Here is a 13,560-nt window from a genome sequence, read left to right as displayed (position 1 = left end):
CCAGATGTCCACCAGCTGAGCGTTATGAAGGGCAGACATTAGATGGCGCAGTTGCGAGGGGGCATGAGGGGGACAAGAGGGAGAGGAGTCAACCAGAGGGTCGAAAACAAAATTGAAATCACCACCCAGAACGACCACACCCTCACAAAAGTCTGCCAGCCTGCCGACTAAGGACCGGCAAAACGCCAGTTGGCCCTGGTTAGAGAGTTAACAACCAGCGACGGTGAGGACCGTGCCCGCAGTGCACAGATTAATGAAAAGGAACCTACCCTCAGGGTCAATAAGGGTATCTAGTACCTCATACTGCAAGGAGCGATGGAGGGCAACTGAAACTCCCTTGGACTTGGCAACCGGGTTGACGCTGTGGAACCAAAGAGGGTAGTAACGGCTACGGATGTCCGGCACACGATCCTTCTTAAAATGGGTCTCCTGCAAAATAAGGATGTGAGAATGTTTTTTTTTTTTTTTTGTGCAGCTGTTAAAGAATCTGATTACGTTTTTGGGGAACATTAAGCCCCCTGGCATTAAGAGTGCAAAAGTTGAAAGAAGACATAGAGAAGCTAGGGGGAGGAAAGACACAGGAGGGACGCACAATAGGGAAGAGTCCAGAACCAACAAAAAGAAGACAAGGACCAAGGAAAGGCAAAGAAAGGGGGAACGAACTGAGGATAAGGAGAGGGAGTCACAAAAACAAAGAACAAGCCAACCAAGTGGGGTGGAGGGACTATCTCCACACGGAAAAGGCAGGGAGAGGGCAAACAAAATGCCAAATTCCACACTATCAAGTAGCGTGGAGACCACGGTGGGAAATGGACTTTTCCAATGGAAGAGCTGTTACCCAGCCCCAGGCCCCCAGGCAACACAACAAAAAAGAGAAACAGCAGAAACCGCATGAAACGCTGACCAGCAAAAACAACAGAAAATTGCAAGAGCACAAGAGGTACACAACTACAGTGCAACGAGGGACCCAATACAAGTTGAGTCCTGGCAATCAAGTGTCAGCAGCCGAGGCTGCGTTCAGGTGGTCCACAGCAGGAGAAGCACGATCTCGGCGACGCCTCTTTGGACGTCTCAGGGGTCGAGCAGGAGCAGCTGAGAGATCACCGGGGAACGGAAGCCAGGAGAGAGCAGGAACAGATGGAAGTACCAGGGCAGCAGCAAAGTCCGGGAGCTCATCAGGGTGAGACAGGGAGACAATGCGGTCTCCGTGATGAACCTGAAGGTGAAAAGGGAAGCCCCAGGAGTACGGCACTTGGTGTTGAAGCAGGACGTCCAGAAGCAGTTTCAGGGCCCTTCGTTTAGCCAGGGTGAGGCGAGACAGGTCTGGGAGCAATTGGATCTCAGTGTCCTGGAACATGACCTGAGGGGACTCCTGCGCTTTGCGCATAATAGCCTCTTTAAGTTGGTATCTATGGACCCTACAAATAATGTCCCTGGGTGTTGAGGTGTCAGGGGGCGCTGGCCCAGTGAGCGGTGCGCACGGTCAAGTTCAATAGGTGAGTCCAGGGGAGCACCTAACAGAGAGTTGAAAATGAGACCCAAAGTAGCATCCAGTTGCTGGGGTTCAATAGATTTAGGGAGACCTCTCACCCTAATATTATTTCGTCAGTTGCGGTTCTCGATGTCATCCAAGAGGTCCGCCAGGTACCGCAGCTGTTGCGTGTGAGAGGCAACTGTAGCTTCATGAGAGGACAGCTGAGCACCGTGAGAGGCTGAGGCCACTTCCAGGCCGTCTACTCTGACTTCCAATTGCTGGACAGAGGAGCGGACAGCAGTGAGTTCAGACTTATAAGATTGCTCCAACCGGGACACCTATTCCTCCATGTCAGACTTAGTAGGAACCGCCGCCAAGTGGACACTAAGGTGGCGGAGTTCAGCAAGGGTATCCATAAGAGAGGCAGCAGACACCAGCGTGATGGCGCCTGCAGCAACACCACACATTGGGTGAGCACAGTCAGCGGTGAAAGGACCCATGCCAGGAGTGGTTATCTGAGGGGTCCCAGAGTCTGAAAGGGCAGAAGGTGACAGCTGGGGTGCAGGAAAGGAGGGGACGGACACCCGAATCAGGGAGCGCTGCGGAGAACCCCCAGGGCCATCTGTGATAAGGCCGGAGGAAGCCAACAGGGGGGAAGGCTAGCAGGGAAGCGACCACTGTCCTGGAGAAATGCTGGGAAAAGTCCTGTATGGGTCCAGTGATTGGGGACGCTGGAGGAGCTGCAGGTGAGGACGGCAGGGACAGCCATGTGGTGTCTGAGCCCTCCAGAGGCAGGAGGGTGGATGGAGGGGAAGAGCAGCCAGCATCTCCTGATAGCTGTGGTTCCTGAGGGCTGGGAGCAGAGAACGAGTCCCCGGAAAGCATGTCAATTATATCTATGGAAATGCCGGCAGCTTTCCTATCGATATAATTGTAACAGTCTGCGGAGGAAGGGGCCACACGGTGGCTCAGTGGTTAGCACTGCAGCCTTGCACCGCTGGGGTCCTGGTGTTCCAATCCCACCAAGGGCAAAAAACTTCGTAGGTTCTCCCCATGTTTGCATGGATCTCCATCCCATATTCCAAAAGACATACTGATGGGGGGGGGGGAAATGTACATGGTGAGCTCTATGTGAGGCTCACAATCTACATTTATAAAAAAAAAAATTTAAAAAAGTCAACGGAGGAAAACTCCGTGAACTTTCTGTTGAAAGTGCTGCGGGAAGAACCGCAATGCGTTCATGCCGCGGTTCTTGCCACAGCACTTTAGCGCTGCTTTTCCGCCCAGTGGGGCCTTAGCCTAAAATTGTAGTAAAATGTGAGATTTGTCTATGGATCCCTTATTGCTCTGGGTATTTGAACAACGCTCAGATGATCAGTTCTTCCTTATCTATTACTAACCGCTGCAATACACTTCCATGTGGCTGAACCAGAAATTCTTTCCATTAGCTAAATAATTCCCTTTAATATACAGTATGTAGTCACAAAAAATGCTACAAATAAATCATAAAATGCATTCATAATATAAGCAGAGGTTGAAACCCAGCATACTGTATATGAAGCTTCATCGGGCATGTGTGCCTATATTTAGATAATATCCACGGGGTGCTCGGATAATCTTTATGATGGAATACACTGATGAGATGAGAAAAGTGGGTCATAAGGTAAAACTTCATGGTAGTGCAGTACAATTTAATCTCATTTGTCTGCCATTCTGAATCACGTCCATTGCCTTCATCTTGTTGGCCTTTAATGGACATGATGGTTATGGTGTTTAGACCTAGGTCGTACATATTTAATCTGTGTTAAGGGGCCCATACATACATGTTTAGTGCTGAACATGCCCACCATTAGTCTTATATCTTACTATGCTCTGATGGAACTAATAGGTTATACATAGTCTTAGAGAACTAAAATATATGTCCAAAATAGCCTTTTCCTATGATCCTTAAAGGGGCTCTATCAGCAAAATCATGCTGATAGAGCCCCACATATGCGTGAATAGCCTTTAAAAAGGCTATCCAGGCACCGTAAAAGTTATATTAAACTGCCCCCCAGTTTTAAAATAAAACCCTAAAAAAGAATGTGATCTACTTATGGATCGTGCACGCTGGGCGGGCATTCAGGGTGTGTCTTCTTCTTCATGCACGCCTCTTCTTCCTCCGATGTCCTCCGATCCCGTCCTCCTCCGCGCTCGCGAGCGGACACTGATATAAAAAAAATGGCCTGGGCGCCTGCGCAGTAGCCGTAGTAGCAGCCGCATGCTACTGCGCATGCGCCCAGGCCATTTTTTTTATATCAGTGTCCGCTCGCGATCGCCGGAGGAAGACGGGACCGGAGGACATCGCAAGAAGAAGAGGCGGGGATGAAGATGAAGACAGATCACATTCTTTTTTAGGGTTTTATTTTAAACGGGGGGGGGGGTAGTTTTAATATAACTTTTACGGTGCCTGAATAGCCTATTTAAAGGCTATGCATGCATATTTGGGGCTCTATCAGCATGATTTTGCTGATAGAGCCCCTTTAATGTCATTTGTCTACTAGGGCAATATTATATAAGAATTCTGGTGCAACAATTCTATATTATAACATTGCTCTGTTTTTCTTAATCAAAATGTATGAATTGCCAACTGGGCGTTACTACTTTTCCTTGTCTCTGCACAGTCTGATACTCTTCAGTCATATGGGGTAATGAAACACCATATTGACTGTAAGAATGGTAGCAACTACTCCGTGTATTCATACTTTTCAGCAGGAACAATAGAGGAACAACACAATGCATGGTCCAAAATTATCTTGATTGGGAATACAGTTACTAAAACAGACTTGTCAGGAAAGATGACAGGTCTTCATTGCATGCAGATATTGTATTTTCCTTTGTGGAAACACCTGAAGTGCCCTCAGTAACCGCTACCATGAAGTGGAATATGAACAGATTATGTTTACACCTCAGTTACTTCCGATATTAAAGCAATTTCCATCTTGTGATATAATCTGATCATAGAACTATCCATCCTGCAGGGTGACTGACAGTCATTGATCTTTTGTTAATGGATCCACTTACAGGCCTTGCTGTACCCTTACTGACCGTCTTCCTTATCTTGGGCCTCTGCCCAGGAATCTTCATTGATTAGAATTAGATCAGATATCAGATTAAATCAGGTTGGAATATTAGATAGAAGAGGGGAAGATGGTGGGGTGTATGGAAGGAAATGCATTTATGTTGCACAGTTCTTGCATCCAGGCGCTGAATATTTTTAATGGCTTTTAGAAACAAATTTAGAGCCTCAACCCTGCACTACCATGAGTATTATTCTTGGTATTAGGCTAAGGCCCGCAGAAAAAAGTGCAGCAGGAAAGACCGCAGTGGCCATGCATCGTGGGTTTTCCCACAGCGCTTATCACAGAAAGTCTGCAAAGGTTTCCTCAGTGGACTTTCTGCCTCAATCATACTTATAGGAAAACATTTCCATAGGTATAATTGACATTCTGCGTTTTCAAAACCGCAACGGTTTTGGAAATCGCAGCATGTCCACTGCGTATATTTTTCGGCAGTGTATGGACAGCATTCGCTACTTTGCAGATTCTGTAAAACACCACGTGGAGCCTTGATGTAAAGCGGTTTGTATTAATATGAAGTTTTGAAGTTACCAAAAGTTGACAGATCTGATAAACTATTACAATGCTATTTTAACATTGCTCAGACTGCAGCCTTCATGTTTGTAGCGTTTCGGACAAGGCAGTGGATGCAGCACTGACTGTATAATTTATCCAAACTTTGACACTTAGGGCTTATTCACACAGTCAGTGTTTGGTCAGTAACTTGCATCAGTGATTGTGAGTCAAAACCAGGAGTGGAAAGATCTGCACCTGTTGTGTATTTTCACCCCACACCTGGTTTTGGCATACCCCTATATGCAAAATAAATAGATTATATTTTATTTCATTTTTTTCCTTAGGCTATTTTTATGATTCCATCAAACCCACCGCCAACGCTTCGAAAACCAGAACTTTGGTCAAAACAGTTCATAGATTTTATTAACCAGTGTCTAGTCAAGAATCCAGAACAGAGAGCGAGTGCCACTGAACTGCTACAGGTACACTCCTATTCATTTCCAAATCTTCCAATATGGATATAGATTATTTATTGATATCTACAGTATTGATGATTTCTTGTTAAAGGTGTCTTCCAGCCCCAAATCAAGTTTTTGTAGTGATGACCTATAAGATAGGTCACCAGTATCATCCTGTTCTAGCCGGATCCAGCTACTGTAAGCTGCTAGTATACGGATTTCCCGGAGGACTCCTCAAGTCTGTTCCTTTAGGCTAAGGCTTCACGTTGCAGGAAAAGTTACAGATTTTGCCACAACCAGAAGGGAGTAGTATAAGAGCTTCCTATACATTTCCCATTTATTTGATAGTCACTCTTTGGTTTGGCTAAAAAAAAAAGCAGCAAAATCTGCAACAAAAAAAGCAGCTTTTTCACAACATGGAGCCTTAGACTCTTTAGTGGCGTCCGATGCCTGAGGCTGCAGCTAGAATTGTGTTTCCTTGTAATTGCTTCTGCATCTTAAATCTGACAGTTCAGTCCTGGGGATCTCTCAGAACAAGGATTTCCCTCCACAACTATGAGGATTCCTTTCATATTTTTTTTGCAAATAAAAAAAAAAAAAATGGTCAGGCAGTGTGCAAACTTGGAAGTCGTGACTTCAGAAAACTAGGACATGATGTGGTGGGAATAGTATGTGCTGCAAATATTTCACTGAATTATTTATTGCCCTGAGATTTGGCCTCTGCCAAATACAACACATATTAAATGCAAAATAAATAAAATCAAGCCTTACGTGTGGCCAAAGTATTGCCATCTATTATGAATGATCAGATGTGTTAACACGTTGGCTGTACTGGTAATCTGTATTTACTGAGTGGTCACACCTAGGATTAGCACCCTGGGCCGCAACTCTAGGTGTTCTGCTCAAAATCAATACACTGGGGAGATTCAGTAGGCTAAAAATGTTGGCTCAAGTTATTGGCCCAAAGTAAGCCAATAAATAGGCGATGTAAAGTTACACAAAAGTATCTAAAGGTGCAACAAATTTACCTTACAGCACAAAGCACTTTAATAAGTGAGATGTCTCTTTAGACTGTCTGGTCTTAACACATGGGATTTATTGGTGGGAGCATTGGTAGGTCATTCATGTGAAAGCAGCTTTAGTGTTTCGTTGAGGATTTTATATTTAGTAATATATTATTTTTTTTATTTTACCCAGCACCCATTTGTCAAAAAAACCAAAGGAGCATCCATTTTGAAACATTTAATAAATGAAGCAATGGACGCAAAGATCAAACGTACTGAATTACAGCAGCGCGAAGCGGACCCGGAAGAGGAAGAAAATGCGGTTGGATTTTTACATAAGTTTCCAGAGATTGTTCCATGTGGTGAACACAACACTGATCACCATATAAGCATTTACAGTAGATATATGTACAACGTTCTTGCACAATGAGGCAAATTTATTAAGACTAACATATCATAAGCTAGTCATAATAAATGTACCCACTGGTATGGGAATGGGAGACTTATGAAGAGGCCATAGATTTCTATTCTAACTCACAACATAAAACTTTCATGCCAAGGTATTTCCACCTTGGTACATCCCGATCCCTGCAAATTGGGGTTTTTAGCGCACATTTGGGGCAAAAATGGCATGGAGGGAATGATGAACCCCCTTTCCCTTTAACTCTGCTAAAACTTGTAAATTGGTGTAGCTATGTCAGCTTTTTGCTACTTTTTGTTCTTTGGCAGCAGCCATGTGAGATGCGATCCCATCTCACTCGCAGCAGGAAATCTCAGCACAGTCTGAAACACCCGTCAGCTGCCATGAGTGTATGCAGATTGAAAAAACTTCTGATGTTACTTATGACCCTACTAACACTAAAAATAGAAGTTGCATTTTTTTTGTCAAAAATTGCACAAACATTACAAAAATGAGCTCCTTAGAAAGATGTGTGACCAGTTCACACAGTAAATTTCATTAGTATTTCCTTTACAGAATACAATGTTTGCTGGTTCTGAAATTACCTTTTGTTTTTTTATATTCTTTCAGGATGAGGACGATGTTGATGCTGGCACAATGGTTCAGGCCGGAAATAAAGACATGAACACAATGCAGGAGTTCAGCACCATGAGTGAAGGAGCTGATGGCACAATGGTGGACAATGAACACTTGGAAACACAGCTTGGCACCATGTTAATAAACGAAGATGAGGAGGAGGAGGCAGAGTCTGGGACCATGAAACGTAAGCTTTCAGTTTTACTGGATCTTCTTGCTTGAATTGACACCTGTTGTATGGTATGGAGATGTAGACTGTGGCATAGGCACATTAGGCTTGTTTGTCAACAGGCATGGTAGTAGTAGACACCCTAACATATTTGTCAGTGGATGTATAGTATGTACATGAATGAAATGGGTGGGGATAAAAATTTCATGAAATTATTAACCAAGAAAAAAATGGTCTGAACAAGGACAAATAGGACACAGAACATAAAACACAACTCACACAAGGTTGGGAAACAACAAGAAGGGAGGAAGGGGAGATCAGAGAGCATGAGGAGTGCAGTATGTATCCCACGGGGACCAGATCGACTGAAAGGCTTCCGTTGTGTTGCAGAGCATGGCAGTGAGATACTCCAGGCTGCGCACATCTTTGACACAGGCCACAAGGGCAGGACCAGTAGGAGGGTGCATGCTTTTCCAATGGAGAGCCACAAGTGTTTTAGCAGTAGTGCAAAGATATAAGAAGAGTTTAGAGGTCTTTTTGCCAAGGTGTCGGGGAGTTAGATAAGGTAAATAAACGATATGGCCCAGTGGGACACCCTGGAGAAAGAGCTAGTCAGTCAGCCGCTTAACTTCTATCCAAAAAGTACAGCTCAAGGGGCAGCTCCAAAGAAATGTGGAAGATTGTGTCCTCTGCAGAAAGGGATACATGTGGACGATTTGGCTGCATGGGACCAAATGATCTGCCATTGTGCTGGGAAGATCTACCTGTCCAGTGCTGCTGTCCACTTGACCGTGTATTTGTGGATGAGGGGAGGGGGGCCCTTCTGGAGAAGACAAGTTACAGTAAATATCCCATACCACGCCCTTCGCAGAGGTACCAGTTTGACAAATCTTCTCAAAAAGAGTAGGGAATGACACCCATGGGGCTGATACTATTTTTTTATTTTCACCATCCTTTACATACTTTATTATTATTAGGTTTCCGTGAAACAAATTTGAGACTAATACACAAAATTCTTAGTCTGTAGAAATATCATTTATTATGGTATATGGTGTATTTTATGAGATAAATCTACTCTCTGTAGTAACATTCACAGTACTGCCAGAGAAGGCCTGCTGACAAAAAGGTTTTATTTTCCCTAAAATGGTCTAAAGAAGCTGTAAAATGAATGGTAGATGGGTCGGGCGGCAAAGAAAACTGTGCCAGCGGTGCCCACACATCAATGAAATCGTTCAGCTGCCATATAAAATTTCTATTAAAGACATAGTTGCACAATATAGTTCAGAGTATTCCTACAAATATGACCGGATTTAGATTCGGAGACATTTAAAAGTTAAAGGGGTTGTCCCACGTCGCATACTCACCAGTCTTCGTTGCTGTAAAATCTTCTGTCCTCCTGCTTTGTTGCGTCATTGGTGGGCGGGGTTACATATGCACGCTCATAGATGGTGAGACCAGTCTAGCCTTCACAATGCGAATACAGACCCGGCAGCCGCTGTAATAGAGAGGCGGATGCCGGGGAGGGTTAGACGCCGGCACAGGTGCCTGCAACATCGCTATGCAACTGCCCTGCATGAAGCCAGCAGCGGCAGGAGCGATGCTGCTATTCTGTTCCTCTGTCTGGTGATGTTATTGCGGCACCTTACACAAATATGATATATGCAGTTTATGACTGTATTATATGGGAACAATGTGGAAAACTGTAAGAGAGAATTTCAATAGTATTACACTGATCATTTACAAGACTATAGCTGGCGATGCTGATCCTAATATAATGCATGGCCACCTGTTTGGTAGAAACAGAGACCTGGACCCATTTTTTAACAGTGGCCCCAGTTCATTGACCCCATACTTACATATCTGATGTGACTTCTTTCTACAATTGATATAGGCTCTGATTTTGTATAATTTACACTTTGCATATAGGTAGAAAAAGTTTGTGATGGGTTCACGGTCAGTCTTTTCCATCTTTGACATTGTATTGATTCATTAGTTGTTTTTTTTATGTTTGTCCTTCTGCTTAGACTTTTGAGGTTGTGCCCTCAGCACTACGTAATTGTATCCCACTGCAGTCTTTCATTTGTTCCAGGCAGGTTCACCAATGCTTGAGTCAGAAAGTATATACTCCCATAGGAAGGAAAGCTTTTACCGTATCTCACAGTAGGGACCTGTCAATAGTAACCTTCATCGCTCAGTCAAGGTCATATCAAAACAGACGTGTCTCATCAACTTGTAGGGAAACATTTAATCCTCAGGCATGGAAGACTCTGACCTGCAGAAATCAAATTAGACACACACACACACACACACACACACACACATATATATATATATATATATATATATATATATATATATATATATATGTATACATATATATATATATTATTTTATTTGCTTTTTGGAAAATTGTTAAATATTTTATTCTAGATTTACTTTTATGTTGTTGTTTTTTTTGTCACCATTTACAACTGCTACTTATTAAAAGATTCCAATAGATCTACCAATAGAGAATTTGGTATTTCGGATAGTGTTGACAGTGTCTCTATAAACGCTCTGGGGAATATGATGACGCTGTATAAGTTAGAAAAATAAAGAAGCCCATTAACTTATAATGTGTTTCTTCGGATTTCCATTGGTGTTCCAGTATTTTGATAGAAAACAGTGATGTGCTGTTTTTGTTATCCAAAATAAAGGATCACCTCATGGGAAAAGTCAAGATTATGACTGTGTATGTGCCTATGTAAGATCATATTTCATAGAAGATACCATTTCACTTTACAGAGAGTAACCAGCCTGCACAACAACTTGCCAAACCTTCATTTCTCGAGTACTTTGAAAAGAATGAGAACCAGTTGGGGGCATCAGATAAAAAGACCCCAGAAAACTCTTCAGATTCCTCAGAATTTAAGATACCCCTTAATGGAGACTACAGCTTTGTAAGTACTAATGAAGGAACCCAGATACTGTATGTGTGATATTCTCACCAATTGTAGAAATATTGCTTAGTATATACACAAGTCTGCAAGTTACACTAAACCTATACTTGTTTTCACAATTTCTGCCATAAGGGTGTAAAGGTACTTGGAGTGAAGCTATGGGTTCAGAAAGCCTCAAGGAATATTTCTTGAAGCAGAAACACTCATTTCATTGGGAGTCATGCAAAAAAAAAAAAAAAATCTTCGTGATTTATCATCAGACGGATTCTGACAATATGACGCTGGGTTCACACCTGCATTCGGGTCTCCGCTTTCAGGTTCCGTCTTTCCATGCAGAAGACGGAAAACTGTCATGCCGAGTCCGGCCATGAGCGCCGGTGAGCGTTTTATGCTCTCCGCGGCAAAATTGTTTTTTTTTAAACTGGACACAAAGTCCATGCATGTCCGACTCTATGTCCTTTTAAAAAAAATAAATAAATGGTTTCGCCGCGGAGAGCATAAAACACTCACCAGTGCTCACGGCTGGGCATTTTTCAAACCCATTCAAATGAATGGGTTTGAAAGAGTCCTGCAGGTTTCCGTCTCCTGCCCAGTTTTGTGCAGGAAACGGAAACCTGAAGAACGGAGACCCGGGGCGCAGATGTGATCGAGCCCTTAGACAAAATGTTTTTTCTGCCTCCCATTCATTTTAATGGGCTTTGCCAAGCGGAATCCGCCTGACGATAGGTCAAGACGCTTCTTTGTCTGTAGCAGCTAGAGGATAAACTTACCCCCATTGAAATGAGAAAGAGTTTCCAGAATCCGCCTCAAAATCTGCCTGCAAAAAACTCCACAGGATAGGTCATCAGTATATGATCTGTGGGAGTCCAACGACTGGGCCCCACACAGATCAGCTGGTGCAGTACAAGGGGAGCACATGCAGCCTTGTTCAACTCAAGTAATAGGAGTGGCTCTGAAACCCCATTCACTGCGTAGAGGTGGTACCAGGGAATTGTAGCACTGCTCCTATTATTTGAACAGGAGAAGTCTGCCTCCATTCCCTATCCACCGCACCAGCTTCTGATGCCTGTAAGCTCTCGCAACAGCTGATCTGTTTGGGGTATGGTTGTAGGACCCCTACAGATCATATACTGATCAGGTCACCTGCATGGAAAATTAATTTGTGGATGGAAAACGTCTTTAAAATAAGAACCGATTCTTATTATTTATCCCATTCATAATATAAGGGGAATTGTGCATTCAGATTATAATAAAATATATCAAACCCAGCAAAACAAGACAATAGTATTTGCCGCTAATGCCACTCAAGTTCCAGGATTCCTGGAAACAGACAATTTTGGCGATAGATGAGAACATAATAATGTCTTTTTCTTATCTGGACACCTGACACATCTAATGCTGCAGAGCATTATTACACTGAGCAGAGGCGCTCATGCGGTAATGAGATACGGCAGGGCTAACACACAGGATCAATACAGTTCAGAGGCTCCGTTTTGCACTTTAGTAAAATACACGCCACAATTGTGATATTTTTTTTCTCTGCTTTAAATCAATCAGGTTTATTTTAAACATAATGCACATATGGATTTTTACCAAGGTCAGGCAGGAGTTGCAGTAAGAGATGAATTTCAGGAAATTGCCAGGATCACGTTTAAAGGGCACCAGTGCCTAGTAAGAGATGTGGAAGCCATAACAAAGCCTGTAATCCTAGTATATAGATATATACTGGTGTCTGTCCTAAAGATATATCTTACCGATTTTATGGTGGGGAGATATAACACTGAAGGCGATTGTCTTGATCAGATGCAATTCCCAGCACAGGACATGTACCCTCAAGAAATAACCTAATGGTTTATGATATGGCATATGACTTATCGTTATCTTTTTAAGTAATTGTTTTGTGTCTCTGTCTCTTCAAGTTAAAAGATTGGAGTGTGACCGATCTGCAGATGAGACTGAGTTCACTGGATCCATTGATGGAGAGGGAAATTGAAGAAATTCATCAGAAGTATCAAACAAAACGACAGCCAATCCTAGATGCCATAGAGTCCAAGAAGCGCAGGCAGCAGAACGTCTAAAGCCCTTTACATGATGATTGGACTTATTATATATTTTTTTTATAAATGTGTTTTTGTAATATTTTTGTATTCAAATAGTTTATATTTTGTTGTGACTTATTATATACATGTATATACAGGATGTATATACATAGAGAGTGGCTGGTAATGTGCATAGCTTCATGTTTGGTCCATCTGAGACACACTTTGCAAAAAAAAAAAAAACTCCAGTATTTTCTGGCATTTTTTGGGTGTTTTTTTATGTGCACTGTTTTTCAGGCTTTTTTTTATATTGCGATTCTTCACTTTAAGGCCCCGTGCAGCAAATTGCTGCAAAAAACTTAATGCGTTTCCACCATGGTCTTTTCAGCAGTGTTTTTCACAGAGAGTTCGCCAGCGTTTCCGTAGGTATAATATAGACACGCTGCGATTTTTAAAGATGCGAGCATTTTTGAAAACACAGCTTTTTCCGGGCAGAATTTTTTTTTTCCTGCAATGTGTGGATGGGATTAACCATAACCCCATCCACTTTGGAGGTTCTGTAAAACACAACTTTTTTTTTTGCCGCAGCGTGTCTGTCACAACGTTGGGCCTCTAGCTCAGGCTAAAAAAATTTTTTTGAAAATCGCAGTATGTCAGTTATACCTGTTGAAATGATGACAGTTTCCTTATAAATAAGGGAAGAAAATCTGCAGCGAAAAAACAATCTGCAAAAAAAAACCTCAATCTGCAAAACCACATTATTTTTTTAGCTGTGTTTCACTACATTGGGCCTTAGCCTAAAGAAGTCTTTAGGTAAACCCCTGAAA

At 42.7% G+C, this 13,560-nt stretch overlaps 1 protein-coding gene across 1 annotated transcript in view; it reads left to right on the top strand.

Moving 5' to 3' along the window:
* LOC142209343 (serine/threonine-protein kinase 4) overlaps positions 1 to 12,996 on the top strand; it is a 30,949-nt gene extending 17,953 nt beyond the window's left edge. The window contains exons 7-11 of the mRNA XM_075278310.1: positions 5,433 to 5,570; positions 6,744 to 6,872; positions 7,581 to 7,773; positions 10,540 to 10,694; positions 12,614 to 12,996. Of these exons, the coding sequence (XP_075134411.1) occupies positions 5,433 to 5,570; positions 6,744 to 6,872; positions 7,581 to 7,773; positions 10,540 to 10,694; positions 12,614 to 12,772 (774 nt within the window). The 3' untranslated portion in view covers positions 12,773 to 12,996. The remainder of the gene's footprint in view (positions 1 to 5,432; positions 5,571 to 6,743; positions 6,873 to 7,580; positions 7,774 to 10,539; positions 10,695 to 12,613) is intronic.
* Positions 12,997 to 13,560: the final 564 nt, after the last annotated feature.

The sequence above is a fragment of the Leptodactylus fuscus genome, chromosome 6 (genome assembly GCF_031893055.1).
Source record: "Leptodactylus fuscus isolate aLepFus1 chromosome 6, aLepFus1.hap2, whole genome shotgun sequence".
NCBI lineage: Eukaryota > Metazoa > Chordata > Amphibia > Anura > Leptodactylidae > Leptodactylus > Leptodactylus fuscus.
This window is presented reverse-complemented; position numbering and strand designations above follow the sequence as displayed.